Source organism: Betta splendens, chromosome 5 (assembly GCF_900634795.4).
Source record: "Betta splendens chromosome 5, fBetSpl5.4, whole genome shotgun sequence".
NCBI classification, from domain to species: domain Eukaryota; kingdom Metazoa; phylum Chordata; class Actinopteri; order Anabantiformes; family Osphronemidae; genus Betta; species Betta splendens.
In genome coordinates this window covers 4088815-4107550 of record NC_040885.2, presented here as the reverse complement: position 1 = coordinate 4107550, position 18736 = coordinate 4088815, and the positions used below count along the sequence as shown (strand labels likewise).

The 18736-nt window shown below is 43.4% G+C and overlaps 1 protein-coding gene across 1 annotated transcript; it reads right to left on the bottom strand.

Moving 5' to 3' along the window:
* Positions 1-606: 606 nt before the first annotated feature.
* Positions 607-18473, bottom strand: LOC129604155 (syncytin-2-like). The gene is made up of 2 exons (XM_055509202.1): positions 18223-18473; positions 607-2918 (listed from the first exon to the last, which is right to left on the bottom strand). Exon 2 carries the CDS (start codon positions 2388-2390, stop codon positions 1098-1100), a length of 1293 nt encoding a protein of 430 aa, XP_055365177.1. The 5' UTR covers positions 2391-2918; positions 18223-18473; the 3' UTR covers positions 607-1097.
* Between the last annotated feature and the right edge of the window lie 263 nt (positions 18474-18736).

The window sequence follows — 18736 nt, the reverse complement described above, 5'->3', positions numbered from 1 at the left end:
TCGGGTTTTATTTTGAAGGTCTTCCTGCCACTCACACCACAGCTGTGTTTCATGTCATGTCTTAGGTCTACTTCCGCTGTTACTTTGAAAGGACTTCCTGTTCATGACACTTCACAGCTGTTCCCTGCCGTTACCGGTCCTCATTATCCACACCTGCATCTCATCAGTAATCAGTCAACGAGAATTTAAGTACCCCAGTACCTTGCCAGATTGTTGCGTGATTTCCACCACCTTCCAGCGTCCTGTATTCCAGTCTAGCATTGTTATCTTGGACCCTGCTACTGAACACAGATACCGGCTCTGTCTAGTCCCTGTCTGCTCTGTTTGCCTTACTCCTTTAACCTGTCTGGTAACGACCTTGCACGCTAGCTTGACGAGTACCCTGCCTCTGACGGAATGGTACTGTGATCTTGATTTACTTTTTAACGAACCTTGCCTGCCCACGATACGGATTCTGCCTGATCCTTTGTTTACTTAGTATTGCCTACCTGTGTATGACCCTGCCTGATCTGAACTCTGTGTTTGGGAATAAATCCTCATTTATCATCGCCAAGTGTTAGGGAAATTGTTAGTTCCCTTTGTAAATCTTAAATAAAGCAGACACAATCAGTTGAGACCTTCTTCAGGATTTTACTTGCAAGGAGTGAGCAGTTTACAGCAAAGGCAACTTCCTCTCACTGAAGAGAAGACAGGGATTCAGCTCATAATATGTATTGCATTCTGGGAGGTGCATAGTCACACAGTACGTAGGAAATATTCTCTGCACAAAGCAAGCATTGGGCAAATCAGATAAGGATGCTACACACTGGTACTTCCTATTTCTTGCAGAGCAGAAGGGAGAATACTTCAAGGCTATAGCACAGCTAACAAGGCTATAGCAGATCAGCAAAATAAATTCCAACAATGTTTCAATGATTAAATGCAGTATTTCTCCAACATTTCCCTCCTGTTTAACATTGAAACATATATTAGACAATCATGCATACATCAGAACAGCACAACTTCTTTCGATTTTCAGTGCAGTCATCATAAAACATGAAATAAATGTTGCAACGTCGTAGGCAGGGTCAAAAGCACAGAAGCACAATATGTACAGCTTAGCGTCCATTTCCGTCGAAATCGTGGAGATCCTCTTCACAGTTATCGAGCTTCAAAGGTGTATAGAGTATTTGCCGAGAGTGCATGACTGCGCACACCCTAAGAAGGCCTTGATTCACCATCCTGATGATCATGGCCCTCAAACAGGGAATTACGCACAACACAATCAGCATCAGAACCAAAAGAATCAGTAGAATCGGTCCAAAAATCTTCATCAGAATGTCAGTCCATGTGCCAGACCTAAACCAATCAAACCAGGATTTGTCTTTCACTACATCAGCCGCCTGCACATTGGATATGTGCTGTAGGTCACGGAGTGCCTGTTGGGTGACCTTTGCGTCTTGGTCGTCTCCTGGAATGTATGTGCAGCACTTGGGGCCCACTATTGCACACACTCCACCTTGGCTTGCAGTGAGCAGATCTAACACCAGGCGGTCCTGTAACTCACGGAGTGTTAGGGCGGTGAGACGACGATCTATACTGGCAAGGGCCGTTACCGTGACATTGAAGAACAGGGTCATGCGGTAATTTATGGTTTCAACTCTTAGCATGATTTTTCCTACCCCCAACCATGGAAAAAGGGATAGTGCCACTTTCTGGCCTGTAGTCCAGAGCTTCTTGTCCATGGGGACGTCTGATCCCCAGATCTGATCACTTTCCTTCAGATCAATCTCTCGCTTCCGTAGCCGTCCCTTGGAAGTCATCTGCTGTGGTGTTATCACGTAGGAGCCATCTGAAACATAAACAGGGGCACAGCGTCCTACCCAATTGGGTGGAAGATGCACATAGATTGTGTGTCCACAAACATAATTGATATCAGACTGTGGAAGAGTCCCCATGAAATCAGGACCATCATAATAAGGGACAAACTGAACTCCCTTTGGTGCCTCAGAAGTGTTGAAATGGGTGGCACTGCGAGTGCAAGGCATCTTCACAGTCTGGCAGTGTTTCAGGGGAACTTCCCCTACTGAGATGGCTAAATCCTTATTCTTTAAAAGAGAAAAGCTGCTGCTCTGGAAACAGTGTCCCTTGAACTGAGGAGGAAAAGGAACATGATCAAATAAGATGTCTGTGGAGAAGTTGGCACTCAAATACCGTGTATAATTACAACCCTGGTATGGTGGAGGACGTGGAACTAGTCCTTTCGTTTGACCTCGGAAAGAGGCATAGAAAGCATCAGGTGACACCAGTGAACGTAAAGTGTCTGGATATAATTGCTCTCGCTGTGGGTCTACAGGCTGAATTTGTACATCGGGGTTTTGCAACAGATTTGGGCATGTTTCCACACACATAACAGCCACTTTCAGTAAAGTTATGAGTGCTCTGTTTAGCAAGAAACTTCATGTAACGATACCACAAGTTAGTGTGATACTGGTCAGGAGGTCTCTCCTCATCCTCGATGAGGTCAGGGAGTGTCCTAGCATCAATCAACAGTACAAGGGCAGTTAGTACAACTCCCATGGCTGGACAGTGTCCCCTCATAGTATCTCCTTATGAGAATGTCCCCCTAAGTGAGAGAAGGTACCGCTGGTTTCTTCACTGCCGTTGAGACGACCAGTGCTCTAAATGCTGCTGACCCCCTTTGTAGGCAGACTTTTCCCCTCCCTCAGTTGGGTTTTTTCTCACGGACAATACTACTCGGTTGCCTGTACCTGTTGTCTTTTGCAGTGTGTTGTGTATCCACCGGGAGATGCCTTTGACTTTGCAGGCTGTAGGTGTTGTCAGCGTCACTCTGTGTGGGCCTCCCATTGGGGTGGGGTCCAGTTCTTGCGCTTTATGACTTTGATGAACACCCAGTCACCAACCTGCAGTGGTCCCTCCTGTGGACAAGGCACATCTTGAAAAGCATTTTCAGAAAAACATTTCTTGTGATGTTTTAACACCTTTGACATATGGAAGGCATTGGAAGGGTTGTTAAATTGGTTTGTCAATATTTCCTTGAGGGTTATATTTAGTGCATGTGATACATCGGGAACAATTTTTTTTTAGAATAATTTGTAAATCCATAAGCAGTATAGTATTTGTTTATTATCTTTACCATCCCCCCCGTTGAGACATGGCAAGGCCCACGTCTTAATATTGCTGCTCCTTTATAGAGGGATGTTGGTAGAACAGGTTCCCCTCGTCAAACATAGTAATAACTTTTCTAGCAGTTTGTCCTTTGAGTCCATTTATTTCTTTATTTCTTTATTTTTTCACTTTTGAGAGTGCAGTGCATATAATGGCTATTTTTGCTGGAAGTTGCACAGCTTTTAACAAATCTTTTATTAATTTCATTCATTACACCTGCAATGTAGTCTTTCCCGTTGATGTCATCATGCCTGTATTTTCCCATTGACTGGTAAATATATGAATAGTTCATTGTGCGTATCTGCTATCAGTATAGATGGTAACTATCTGACCTGAGTTTGCATGTCTCTGTCAGTGCGATTATTTCCTGCTGCTTGTGCTCTGTAGTGTGGGGGTAGCGGTTCTGCTTTCAAGGGCTCACTATCAGTCAGAAGCACACAGCCACTTTGCGTTTTTCTAGTTTCAGACTTTGTGCTTGGTCCATCCACAAAGACAAATACAGAACCAGGTATTGGGTTGTCCTGTAAATCTGGTCTAGGTTCTCTACTTTTAAAAACTCTATTTTGGTCAATTTTTGTCCACTTTGTTCTAAATATTTAAGTTCTTTCTTCAACAGTTGCAGTTTGTTTTTACTGACCTTGTGACTGTTCTCTGGCCGAAATGAAAGAAGTGCTACAGTATCTTTACTGCATAATTCTTTAGTCTGTGACGCCACCAGAACATCATCTACGTACAGTAATATCTGACTACTGTGTGGGGGTGTAAATTTAGCAAGATTTGCTGGCATACACTGAGAAACTAGTCGGGCTTTTACAATAACCTTATTGTAGCCTGGTGTACGTGCATTGCTGACCTTTGTAAGTAAGCGCAAACAAAATTGTGAACCTGGGGGAACTGGAATGCTACAAAAGGCATTACTAATATCTATAACTGAGAAGATCTGCTTATCTGGGTGTAAATTATTCAACAGAATGTAGGGATCTGGTACCACGACTGCTCTTGGTTGTACAGCCTTATTTGTAGCTTGAAGGTCTTGTACCATCCTCCAGCCAGCGGAAGTAGGAGCTTTCTTTACTAGGAATATGGGAGTATCGCAAGGAGAGTCATCACACTTAGTCATCAATCTTAGTTCTTAACAGGGAGTCTATGACGAGTGCCATTTCTTGTTCTGCATCAGGTCTGAGTGTATTAGTCTAATATTGTCTCTGACATGACTTATAAAGTTGTTTTTTTTTCTACATTTGAAAAACATTGTCAAATCATTTCTGAATCTAAGCCTTACAAGCGTTCTTCATTGCAGTTAGCTGTGAGCATTTCTGAGTCTAAGCATAGCAAGCATTCTTCATTGCTGTTAGCTGTGACATCATCGGTGAGTGCGTCTGCGTGTGCGTGCGTGTGTGTGTATCTTCATTGTGGAGTGTGTCAGTGCATTCACCTCCCTCCTCAGTGTTATCTACAATGGTACTGGAACCCCATCGGCCTCTCGCCCATCACTTTGCTCCAGCAGAATGATTCTGTGGACAGTCAGCTGGTCTGTGGCCTCAGCCGTGCAGTATGGGCAGCGTCTCTCTAACAAACCTAAAGCACGCTGTTGCTGATTTTTGATTTCCTCTAAGGTGGGCTGTGGGCACAGTCTGGGTTGTCCAGTTCAGAGCTATTATCTTTCACACCGTCATTGAGCTGTATTCACACTTGTTTTGGATTCCAATCATACACTCTTTTCATTTCCTTTTTGACAAATATGGTTAGGGTCACTTGTGGGTAATCATGCAGTCTTTCAAAGTACACTTTTACTTGAGGTTCTTCCTCATCAACGTCACTCTCACTTTTCTCACCCTAAATGGTCGTCCACCACATCCTCTAAACCTTTTTCTGTCACGTCCTCTCTGTCCACTGTTATCTTGCCAACAGCATTCTTCACTGTCTACAACAAACATTGTTGCTTTTGCTTCATTTCATTGATTTGTATTCAATATCTGAACATAGACTGTTAGTTTCATACACCACATAAAGTATTTTAACAAAAAGGAATTATAACAGAATGTTAATATTCGTGCACCACTTCCACAACATTCCATCTAATTAATCAATGAGCTTGTTCTTTCCTATATTTTAATTGACGCATGCCTTTATATTTAAGCACATCAATTATATTATTTTTGTTCTATTATAGGTTATTTTTTATATTAATATAAAACAATTATTAAATTATATCTATTATATAGTTTCTATTATATTTCTATCATTTCATTAATATTTTTTATGTCTTCACTTAATTTATTCCATAGTTTTACACCACTTTAGTGTTTATTTTTAATTCAAAACCTTGTTGTGCATATTGCTTGGGTTTTTTAACTGGCCCCTTTATTATATTCCCCATCTCGTTCTTTTAACTGTTTCAGTTATCACAGTTATTTTATCCATCGAATTTTTAACACAACTTTTTTAAATTTCCATCAAATCCAAATTTCTTTTTCCAGTATATATTATTATAGTCGACTGAGAATGTCTTTTAGACATGTATTTGGAATCACCTTCAAGGTTTTCACCCTTAGTGTTCTTTAACTTGCTTTATTACGAGGATTGAGATCAACGATCAGTCACAGTGTTGACAGAGAGCATCGACTGTGCCAAGCTTCTACAGGAACTAGCTTCCTGCGGGCAGAGCTGTCTCAGTAAACCAACCTCTCAATTTTGATCTCAATTGGACACACAACACAAAAGGTCTCTGAGACTTCCTCTAAGAAGTTAAAATTCACTTAGAGACTGACAAACACTTGTTTACTGTATATAGTCTGATTTAATCCAGCTGATCACAGAGTTTACGTTAACTCCGTCAGGTTTCCACTCTGCCGCTGCTTCAATCAGACAAACTATCATTAATCTATTTTACGAGGACCCCGTCCTCTTTTACCTCGTGACCTCGTCACGGAACTTTTCTGAAGACCCAGTCTTCTTTTACCTCGTGAGCCACTCACGGAATTCTTATGAGGACCCGGTCCTCTTTTACCTCGTGACCTCGTCACGGAACTTTTCTGAAGACCCAGTCTTCTTTTACCTCGTGAGCCACTCACGGAATTTAAGATACCTTAGGATTTACTCTTTTTTACTCGCCTGATCTGTGTCCTGGCCCTGGTTCAGCATCCCGTCACCTCGCCTCGTCGGACCACCAGCCGACGTCTGACCTGCGTAGGAATTCACCTCCCAGGATTTTCTGCAGGTTCCAAACCTGGCTGTGCACAGACTTCAGTCGCCGACTCGATGTCCCGGCAAAGAGAGGATCTTGGGATCCCGGACGAGCCCCCAATTATGTTAGGGAAATTGTTAGTTCCCTTTGTAAATCTTAAATAAAGCAGACACAATCAGTTGAGACCTTCTTCAGGATTTTACTTGCAAGGAGTGAGCAGTTTACAGCAAAGGCAACTTCCTTTCACTGAAGAGAAGACAAGGATTCAGCTCATAATATGTATTGCATTCTGGGAGGTGCATAGTCACACAGTACGTAGGAAATATTCTCTGCACAAAGCAAGCATTGGGCAAATCAGATAAGGATGCTACACACTGGTACTCCCTATTTCTTGCAGAGCAGAAGGGAGAAAACTTCAAGGCTATAGCACAGCTAACAAGGCTTGAGCAGATCAGCAAAATAAATTCCAACAATGTTTCAATGATTAAATGCAGTATTTCTGAGCTATTTCTGTCTGAGCTGTGCATGTGGGTCCGTCATATCAATGAGGCGCTGACAAGAGTGGTGGGTGTGTACATATTTTTAATAAGAGACGACTGCTATTTAAAAAACGCTGAGGAGAATGAAAACAAGAATGGGTTGCTGCTGTGGCGCTGCCTGTTTTAAACCACACAGAACAATTACAACTTTGCAGTGGACAGAAAATAGCTAAGCCATCAACAAGTTGTAGCCCTTCACACTCCTCCCTAGGGCACTAAAATAGGTCTGGTGTAATATATGTATGTTACAGGTAGAAATGAACAGTCGGACCTCACTTACGCTGTAGTGCTTTGGAGGCTTCTAATCAATGCTGCGCCACCTGGTGGTTAAAATGAGACTAGCATCCTGATTTTTTTTTGCCGGCTGCAGGATTAAAAATCTTTAGTCAGCAACGCACTACTCGTCTTCTACGTCTTCTACTTCCGCCTCTTGAGGAGTGCAGACGTGTTTTCTCTCTGCTCCCACTCTGCTTTTGCTTGCAGTGTCCTTGTCTTGTCTTTTTCTGAGCACCCTGATCTGCTATTCTGGAATAACATTTTTGAACATGGAGCTAATCAACTGGTCACTCAGCGCATTGGACAAAATGTTTTCACAAAGGAAAGAATCTCCGGGAGAACCACTCTGCCCCTTGGGAATTTTGTATTGTATTAGTTGTAAATTTGTATTTTTTTGTCATTCTGAATAAATTAGAACATATATTATTCCAGAATGTGTAATTAGTGGTGATGTTGAGATCAGCTTCCCATTTAGAGATCGGAAGGCTCACTGTCTGGTCTACATTGGAAATTAAGATATAGATTTTGGATACTGTCCTTTTCCCTGGTATATCAATAAATCGCTCTATTACTGGTGGTGGTTGCACGTGGATGGGAGTATTCTTACTTTTTGCATTAAGTATTGACTTTAGTTGTTGGTATTCTAAGAAATTGGCACTAGTGATTTCACAGTGGGACACTAATTCTTCAAAAGAGGTAAACTTGTCTCTTGTGAAAACATGTTTCAGATGTGTTATCCCTTTGCTATGCCAAGTTGGAAAGTGTATTGCCTTTTTGTTTTGTATGATGTCTGGATTGTTCTGTACGTATTCTTAAGAGACGCCTGCTATTTAAAGACACGAAAAAGCTGAGGAGAATGAAAACAAGAAGGTTTTGCTGCTGTGCCGCAGGTCTGTTCTAAACTACACAGAACAATTATAACTTTGCAGTAAACAGAAAATAACTAAGCCATCAGCGGCAGCGCGATGGTACTGCAGTGAAAACGCTAGTCACTTTCAACTGTACTGGACCTTAATACTATTATTGGTATTAGTATTAATCTCCAAGGTAAACCACAGTACAACAGTTGTTTATTTATAAATGTGTTAGCCTAAGGTACATCCCGGCTTATTTATTTTGCATCGATTGTTTACTTAACAGATTTGTTTGGTTTTAGCAGCTGGTTGCGCCCTCCCCCTCCCGCACACACACCCCAAAGCAGAAGCTTAACCTGTCCACCAACACAGCAACATCACACATATTTAGGATTAGCTAAATAAAACATTAAATAAACCATTAATCAAGAAGAGTGTATATATTTTATATATACACCCCTCTTGTTAAAGCAATGCTGTCCATCACAATATGGCATTCAGTGTAATATATGCTATATATATCAGCTGGCATATGTGGGAAATTTTGTGTTTGTCATAAGATGCTGTGCCTCTGGCTGAGGGTTGTTCCTGGGGGGTCATCAAGCATTTGGTTATCAAATGGTGGGGGTTTCACTGTAGTAACCACGGGAACATTGTTAAAGGAAGTAAAGGGGGGTTTACTGCACTCATGTATATCAAAGACCAGTCAAAAGCTAATGTGGGGGTTTGTAACAGGGTATAAATACAGCTCTTGTGTCCTCAGTCCTTCAGATTTCACATTTAACACATGTACAGCACATTTCACTATGTACTTTGTACATAGGAAGCTTTGGTCTTTGTCCTGGCTGGTTGAAAAAAAATGCCAGTAAATTTAGAGCTAATCATTACAATACAGTAATACATAGTATAATTAGAACAAATAAAATATCAATGTGGATCTTGACTGAATGTTTGACTAAAGGGCATTGTATTCAAAACTGCTGTAATTTTTACTTACTTAGAAATAAATAACTTTAAGTTAACTACTTTACATTTAAGACACTCATAAGGTTTGTGTACTCATTATATAAACAAAACTCCCTTCTCACCCTACGCGGGTGGTCTCATCCGCTCCGATCACCACAGGCACATCTGTGGCCTTAACCTTCCAAGCCTTCTCCAGTTCTTCTCTGAGCCCTTGGTATTTCTCTGGTTTCTCATGTTCCTTTTTCCTGATGTTGCCATCGCTTGGTATTGCCACATCCACCACTACGGCTTTTCTCTGTTCTTTGTCCACCACCAAAATGTCTGGTTGGTTCGCCATTACCATTCTGTCTGTCTGTGTCTGGAAGTCCCACAGGATCTTGGCTTGCTCGTTCTCTACCACCTTGGGAGGTGTTTCCCACTTTGACCTTGGGGTTTCCAGTCCATACTCTTCACAGATGTTCCTGTTTACTATGCCAGCCATTTGGTTATGGCGTTCCATGTATGCTTTCCCTGCAGTTATGTGCTGGATCGTCACAGGGGCCTCTTGGCACAGTCTACACCTTGGGTCTTGTCTGTTGTGGTAGATCTGGGCCTCTATGGCTCTGGCTTTCAGGGCCTGCTGCTGTGCAGCCAGGATGAGTGCCTCTGTGCTGTCCTTCAGCCCAGCCCTTTCAAGCCATCGGTAGGTGTGGTAAGTGAGTTCTGCTGCTCACTCGAGACGTGGAATGCCGTGCAAAAAACAACCAAAGGAATGATGGCTTGCTCGCAGATAGTGAGTTTATTCAGTCCAAAAGTACAGTGCAAAAAAAATCAGGTGCAGTATTTACAGTTGCTCCAAAACCCTGCGGGTGCAACAAACAGAAAAAACGGAATTATAAGGACAACTATGAATGTGGAAATCAACCCAAAAAAAACCCTGCTCATATACAAGGAATGTCTCTTCTCTTCGTCAATACTTTTTCTCGCCCACCAACTCGCTCTCCATCCAATCTACTTTCCCCCACAAGGGAGATTGGCCACTCTTCTTAAAGGCCTGGCCCCGCCCCCTTCAACTGGGTGGAACCATTCTCCAGAAAGTTCTGGAAACTAAACATATATAACCTCAATATTCACCTTTAAACAGGTATAAAACAATCACCCATATTCCTACAATAACTCTCAGATACATAACACAAGAATACCCCACAAATAATGACTAGGACCAAATAATAACAACAAACAATAGTGGTTTCGCTGGACCCGCGCCTCGCGGCGAGGCGACACTGCAATGACGTCAAAAGTGAGCGTCGCCCAGCTGTCCGGTTTTTCCGGCGCGACGCGGGAGTCCGACTACTCCCGACACGTAAGTGATGAAACAAAAAACCAAAACCAACAAAAGTGAAAGTGTATGTGGTTAGTCTAGGATGTAACGGCGTAACAAGATGTGATGGTGGTGAAATGCCCAAATGCCCGCACGATTGCGTGTGCACCCGCTCTCTGCGGCCAATCAGCTGGTGCGTGTGTGTGTGTGCGCGTGCGCACAGTCCGGTGCTGCTCAGCGTGAAACAAACCTGCGGTTTGTCACAGTAGGACTTGTTGAGACCAGCCACTTCAGTTATGTTCTGGTGGTACATCCCGTGTAAGCGCTTGTCCTCCCATGATCATGATGGATCTGGGTGATTCATCCTGGATAGTGGCTCTCACGCTCACTAGTTCTCGGCCTTCTTCTTTGCGGCTAGCGTACAGTCTCAGGGTGCTGGATTTGGGGTGGAACCCTCCATGCATGGTGAGGAGCTTTCGTGTCTTAACATCTGTGGTCTGGATCTCTTCCTTTGGAATTATTATTCCCGCAGGGTATCTGATCACTGGCATTTATTGCCCGGGATTTGTTCTTGCCAATAAGCTGCCTTCTTAGACTTGCCTTACTTGTTGGAGATATTTGGATGTTGTCGCATTCCTTGTTGCCTGTTCAAGGTTGCCATTCGCCTGTGGTATTCCAAGGTACTTGTAACTGTCCTCAATGTCTGCTATTGTTCTTTCTGGGAGTGAGACCCCTTCTGTGTGGATTATCTTGCCTCTCTTTGTTACCATCCTCCCACATTTCTCGAGTCCGAATGACCTCATCGAGTTTGCAATGAAAGCCCTTAGAGTTCTATTGATGTTGTACAACTCCAAGCATTCAGTGATCCATGTGTGTGGCATTGAGTCATAGGCTTTCTTGTAGTCGATCCAGGCTGTGCACAGGTTGGTGTGTCACACTCTGCAGTCTTGGGCGACTGTTCTGTCAACCAGGAGTTGGTGTTTGGCTCCTTACCAATGCCCTTCTGTGCTTCGCTCATGTATTGACCCATGTGCCCACTTATCTTAGCTGCGATGATGCCTGACATGAGCTTCCATGTTGTGGGAAGGTAGGTTATTGGCCGGTAGTTGGATGGGACTGTACCCTTTGAGGGATCCTTCATTATCAGGATCGCCCTTTGGTTAGCCATTCAGTGTGAGTCCCATCCCTTAGCAGCTGGTTCATTTGTGCTGCCAGGCGCTCATGGGTTGCAGTGGGCTTCTTTAGCCAGTAGGCATGGATCATGTCACGGCTGTCCAGTTTTTCATACCTGAGACTCTTTGTTGGATGTCTGCCACTGTGATAGTCACTGGATTCTGTTCAGGGAGGTTGATCCACCAGCCACTGTGCATCGCTGTTGTGTGACGCCTCCCTCTCCCATATGCCTTTCCAGTACTGTTCAGTTTCCAGCCTTGGTGGGTCTGCTCTGCTGTTATTACCTTGCCATTGAGAGTACACTTTTGCAGGTTGTGTTGCGATGGGCATCTGGCTGTAGCTCTTGGGCATCGGTCTTTTCATTGCACCTCTCTGGACCTCTGTCATTTGGCTCACTTCCCTCCGAGCTGTCTTGATTTTTGTCTCCAACCTTTGTTTCCATGGTGGGTATTGTTTCTCATGGCTCCCATGGTTGCTCTTATAGCCAAGCAGCTCTAGGATCACTGATGCTGAAATGTATATCAGCTCATTGGTTAGGATTGCTCTCAATGCTGCATTCACATCTTCCATGAGACTTTCTGATGGTACTTCACTTAGCCGTTGTAGTTGGCTTTGGAGTTGCCTGTTCAATCTTGCCATGATCTTATCTTTCAGGTCAGTCACTGCCTCGCTCAGCGTGTCTGTGCTCATTCAGTCAATCTCAAGTTGTGATGTGGATGTTGGAAAACTGAGCTACTAGTTGCCTCGCCGTCAGCCTTGAATGTGGGTTTCTCCGTTCCCATTCACTGCACATTCTTTGCATGTAACCCCTTGACTAGGGTTACTTGAGTAGTAGCATTCCAACAGAGCCTCTCAGCCATTTCTTTCTTGTTCCAGTAGCCCACTGCTCGCCCACTGAGGTAGGCAGTTGCTTATACAGTGTTGCCCAAGGACCCACACTGGATGCTTTCTCGCCCTAACGGGGGTTCGAATAAGGGAGCACCGGTATGCGACTTTGGGGGAGGACAAGCCCTTGCACGGGATGTACCACCAGAATATAACTGAAGTGGCCGATCTCAACAAATCCTACCAATGGCTTGAAAGGGCTGGGCTGAAGGACAGCACAGAGGCACTCATCCTGGCTGCACAGGAGCAGGCCCTGAAAACCAGAGCCATAGAGGCCCAGATCTACCACACCAGAAAGAGGCCCCTGAGACGGTCCAGCACATAACTGCAGGGTGTAAGATGCTGGCAGGGAAAGCATACATGGAACGCCATAACCAAGTGGCTGGCATAGTATACAGGAACATCTGTGCGGAGTATGGACTGGAAACCCCAAGATCAAAGTGGGAAACACCTCCCAAGGTGGTAGAGAACGAGCGAGCCAAGATCCTGTGGGACTTCCAGATACAGACTGACAGAATGGTAATGGCGAACCAACCAGACACTGTGGTGGTGGATAAAGAGCAGAGGAAAGCCATAGTGGTGGATGTGGCAATACCAAGCGATGGCAACATCAGGAAAAAGGAACATGAGAAACTAGAGGAATACCAAGGGCTCAGAGAAGATTTGGGCTTGGAAGGCTTGGAAGATGAAGGCCACAGTGGTGCCTGTGGTGATCGGAGCACTGGGGGCAGTGACCCCCAAACTGGAGGAGTGCTTACAACAGATCCCTGGAAAAACATCCAACATCTCAGTTCACAAAAGTACAGTCTTAGGAACAGCAAGGATACTGTGCAGAACCCTCAAGCTTCCTGGCCTCTGGTAGAGGACCCGAGCTTGGAAAGCGGATGAGACCACCCGCTGAGGGTGAGAATAGAGTGTGTATTTATACACAAACCTCATGCACTTCCAGTCTACCAATGGGGCCTGGATTACACATTACTGCTCCCCCTGGTGCAGGAATGTGCAATTGCAGGTCATTTCCTAAAAAAGGTTTAGGGGGCGTTAACAGGGCAGCTACTCATTAGGTACATCACAGTGGGGGGTCATGACTGGTGTAGGGGGGCTTGGTGGAATGGTACCTAAGTCATGCTAATGTCATGACAAGATCAGCGTGAAATCCAGCAGGAGCGAGGCAGCGAAAATTTGCCGCTTCATCTGTACTTTAAGCTTGTGACTGATTAATCCAAGTGTAGATTTTTTCATAAGTTGTGGGGCTGACTGACGGTAAGCGTATCGCGTCACTTCCGGTTACTGAGGTTTGCTGCCGCTGTGTGTGTACGGCGTTACTCTCCGCTCTTTTCTAAATATTATCGTTTTATATCTGGTAGAGACAGCTAAGAGTTGCAAAACAACCTTGTAACACTCAAGCATCCTTTCCTTTCATTAAATGTCCTGCTAATTTTTACTGTTATCTAAGTGTTTTCTCTGCTAGCGTAGCTCCTAGCTTACTTTCCTGCTATGGCTTCTCCCTTTTCCTCTTCCTCTCGCTCTGTTCGGTGCTCGATGTGTCTTATGTTTAGCTTATCCTCTGCCTCCTTCAGTGATGGTAATGGTATCTGTAATAAGTGTACGCCAGTTGCAGGTTTGGAGGCGAGGTCGTTAGACTTAGAGTCTCGGCTTCGCACCGTAAAAAACAGGCCAGCTAGCCAGGTCCCTTTAGCCGGTGCGGCGCCTCCTAGCTTAGCTGCTACCAGTCCCCCGGCCAGCCCCAGGCAGCTGGGTAATGACTGGGTTACGGCTCGTAAGAAACGTAGCTTTAGGTAGGCGCCCACGGTTCACCACCAACTGCTTCACGTTTCAAACAGATTTTCCACACTCAGCAACACACCCGCTGAGAAACCCACTCTGATCATTGGTGACTCCATAGTCTGAAACGTGAAGTTACGTGAATACACGCAGGAGACAAACAATGTCAGACTCCGTAGTTTTCTCTGGACCCCTCCCCAATGTGACCAGCCATGACATGTATAGTCGGCTGTCATTGCTCCAACTCTCGTTGTCTAGGTGGTGCCCTGCAAACGATGTGGGCTTTGTGGCTAATCAGAGCACTTTTTGGGGAAAACCTGGGCTGATTAGAAGAGACAACGTCCATCCCACGTTAAACAGAGCCTCTCTGCTCTCTAGTAACATGGCCATGTTGCTTAGCCTCCCCACTCCTTGACAACTCAGAGTGGAGCCCAGGATACTGAGTCACAGTCTCTACAGTCGCCACCGACTCTTAATCTTAGTAATCGCATTGAGACTGTGTCTGCTCCCCGACCACCTAAACTATACAAGTCACAAAGAAATCAAAGAGGATTGACTTATCAGAATTTAATAAACATCAAAACAGTTCCTCTTACAGAACAAAGTAACGGTAAGATAATAAAGTGTATTTTTTTACATATCTCAGATTTATTAATTACTCCTAAACATAAGTAGTTAACTTAAAGTTATTTATGTCTAAGTAAAATTACAGCCGTTTTGAATAAAATGCCCTTTAAAACAAACATTCAGTCAACATCCACATGGATATTCTATTTCTTCCAATTATACTATGTATTACTGTATTGTAATGATTAGCACTAAAATTACTGGCAATTGTTTTCAACCAGCCAGGAATAAATGACAACAGACAAAGACCAAAAGCTTCCTCAGTCTGAGGGAAGTTTCATATTATCCTCCAGTTTGGCTTCACTTCACATTTGCAAAGAACTGGCTAGTTACGTGAACAAAAGACACAAAAGTGAGTAGGTGTGATGAACCCTCCCCCAAGAAGGACACCAGACTAAAAGAGTTGACATGACTCAACTTCCACACAACTTCACCTAAGCCATGAAAATCAGATATATTTGTAAACTGCTTAACAAGAAAATTCTTCATGGATCCATAACTTTAAAGGTACCGCTCAAATCAAGGCTTTGTTAACATAATGCTGTATGAAGGAATCTAGTATCTGTCCATACAGTAGGTCACCCTCAAAGGACCAACAGCCTAGTATTTAGGGCACAGAAGCTCCCAGCTAGAGACTCCTGGTGTAAACTTGCCTCTGGTGTCTTTTGTTTACCACACAAATTCAAGTGACACAAAACACAAAGATCAGTGCACCCCATTTTCTGTTGACAAGGCGAGAAGAATCAGACAAGGCAAAGCACATCAGTGCTTACCATGTAAAAAGTGCAGGAACCTTCAGCCTGAGTGAAGTTAGGCATTATCCTCTATTTACAATAGGCTTCACTTCATACCTGTTAAGAACTGGCTCATCAGTTGAACAAAGGACTTTGAGAATGTGTGAAGACCACGTCCCCCATGAAGGACGTATAATATAGAAGCTCCTTGAGAAACATTTCTGCTCTAAAAGAATGTACCTAACTTCTAGAAAACCTGGTTTAGAAAATGATCTGGGTGTTTATAAAATTTGTAAATAAGACTTGCTAAAAAGAAAGTGTTAAGTTTGTGGCTTTCCGGATTTAAAAGTTTCTTAAATTAAACCACCAAGTAACAAAAACAGCTTGTTTAAAAAGGGTGGGAAGTTGTGTGTTTTAACCACTAGGCTCTTTGAAGTGATGGATCTCTGAAGAATCTTCTGTTTAAGTAGTTTACAAATGTATCTGGTTACATCACATCAGGTAACAGCACTGCAGGACTCTGATGGGGAGAAGGGGATGGTGTGAAACCAGTCTAACTAGTGGTCGTTCTGTCTGAAAAGAGGCTCTCTATTGTTATGTTCATCTAAGCTTGATTAGAAGATTCACATGCTAATTTTTTTAATTTAAAACAGGTCCCGAAGCAGGCAGACTGACGCATACTACATCCAAGTGAATATGGCCGAATTTATAGAATGAGAATTTATGAATTTCATTAGGTACATTACTAAAGTCCAATTCAACCTAATACAGCCAGTAACTGATAAACCTCCAGAAGGTAGGTTGGCAGCTGTGGCAGCGTGAGCTGCCAATGCTTATCTATGATTTAAAAAAGTTAGTACAACATTCAATACTGACATAAAGTCAACTTTTCAAGTTTTCTCAACTTTTTAGTTGACTGTTTAGACAGACTACTGTCTGTCTGTCTGTTTGTCTGTCTGCTCTAGCAAACAGTGTAGAACTGACATTATCATATCTATGTCCTGTTCTCAGAACTGTGCCTATACTTAGTAATTGACCTTAGATCTACAGGTCAGATACTAAAGCTCCACCTTTTGGTTTTACCCTGGAATTGCGTCTTTGGTGCTAAAATGGGGGTGGCCTCATTAACATTTTTAACACCTTCCCCAGACAGACCAAGGAGGGGGGCTGTTGACAGTCGGCTCATGAGGGTGTGATAAGTGTGTGAGCAGCGTCAGAAAGGGCACTGACAGTCGACCGAAATCAGCGAAAAAAAATGCTCCATCTGCATGATTCCATCATCTTTTGCCTCAATGTCTTGTAGATACACAGAGGAGAACAATCACCTAAATCCTTATGAACAGGTTGACTGTCTTGTAGATGATGCTGGAGCTTCTCTACGTACAATGTTAGGCACAGTGGCTCCTCTGAAGAAGAAGGCAGTGAATCAGAGGAGGTTAGCTCCATGGTATAACTCAGAGATACACAGCCTAAAGCACAGGACCAGACAGCTAGAAAGGCAGTGGCGTTCCAACAAAATAAATGTAAACTGCATTGCATGGAAAGACAGTCTAAAAATATATATAAAAGCACTTTATGCTGCTAGGAAAACCTATTATTCCTCCTTAATTGAGAAAAAAACAACCCCAGGTTTCTTTTCAGCACTGTAGCCAGGCTGACTAAGAGTCATAGCTGTGTTGAGCCTACTATCCCCTTAAATCTCAGCAGCAATGACTTTATGAACTACTACTAATAAAATGATTACCAATAGAGAAGACATTTAGCAGCGACTTCCCCCAAATTACAGAAAGCACTCTTTGGATCCATCAACTTTAAATTTACCAAATCCTCTGTCTTACCTAGACAGCTTCTTCCCCATAACTCATGGAGTTAACCTCAATAATCAACTCTTCCAAGTCGTCCACTTATCTTTTAGATCCAATCCCAACCAGATTCCTCAAAGAAGTTCTACCCTTAATCAGCTTGTCCATATTAAATCACATCAACCAATCTTTATATATAGGCTATATACCACAGGCTTTGAAGATGGCCTTTACTGAAAAAAACTACTCTCGACGCTGGAGAACTAGCCAACTATAGGCCCATTTCAAATTTACACTTTATTTCTAAGGTTCTTGAAACAATTGTGGCTAAACAATTATCTGACCACCTGAGTAGGAATAACCTGTATGAAGATTCTCAGTGGGGATTTAGAAAACATCATAGCACAGAAACAGCTCTGGTTCTGAGTCACTAATGATCTTCTCTTTTACAATTGATCATAACATTCTATTACAGAGACTAGAACACAGAATCGTAATTAAAGGATCAGCACTGGAATGGTTTAAATCCTATTTGTTGAACAGATTCCAGATTATTCATGTTAATGAGAAATTCTCCACATGCACAAGGATTAGCTATGGAGTACCAAAGGGTTCCGTGCTTGGTCCAATTCTGTTCAGCCTATACATGTCTCCTCTAGGTGAGATTATTAGGAAGCATTCAATTAACTTTCATAGAACATTCATGTTCTACTGTCCCTCCTGAGGGACACCTGAGGGCATCATGCGAGTTATGACCGTGTACAGCGCAGCTGCTAAACCTCAGCGACACAAGCTGCACACCGTTGGAAAGCTTAGACTTTCGTCTTTCCGACCATATAAACCATTTCCAGCTACAACAACCACAGCGCAGTCACCAAATGTTTAAAAAACAAAAACCATAAATCCATAAAATTTCCATCACTTACTTTTGACGACTTCTGAGCTTCAAATCGCGCTCAATCACGTTGTGTTTGGTCTCTTTTCGTTCGTTACGATCCAGAGAATGTAATCCAATAAAGCGTTTCGATCCAAAACACACGGTACATCCACACTGGTCCAAAAACTACAAGTGTTCTGCTCCAACTCGTGAGCGAAAAAAAAATTTCCAACTTCTGTGAGCCATAACTCGCTAAATTCAAAAGCGAAAGTAACGGGAACTTTTCAAGATGGAGGCTCCCGGGCTTCGGCTTCGAACGACACCAACTGAGCCGTAAACCTCCGTTCATTGGCCCCACCATGGCAACCCCTAGCACATGACCTCAAACCCTACCCCCCCCCCTCCCTCCACTCAAAGGCCTCTAGAGTTAACCTCGTAAATGCTGGAACAAAACAGCCAACGTAGCCGTGTAGAAGAGAAAGCACTGATTCCGCTGATATACGATGAGTGGGGGAGGGGCACTCAGCCTGCCGTAACCAGCCAGGTCAAAGGCGCAAAAAGTG

Bases quoted from the DNA above. Each gene is read 5' to 3' on its own strand.
- LOC129604155 (XM_055509202.1), bottom strand. From the start codon at position 2,390: ATGTGTGTGGAAACATGCCCAAATCTGTTGCAAAACCCCGATGTACAA.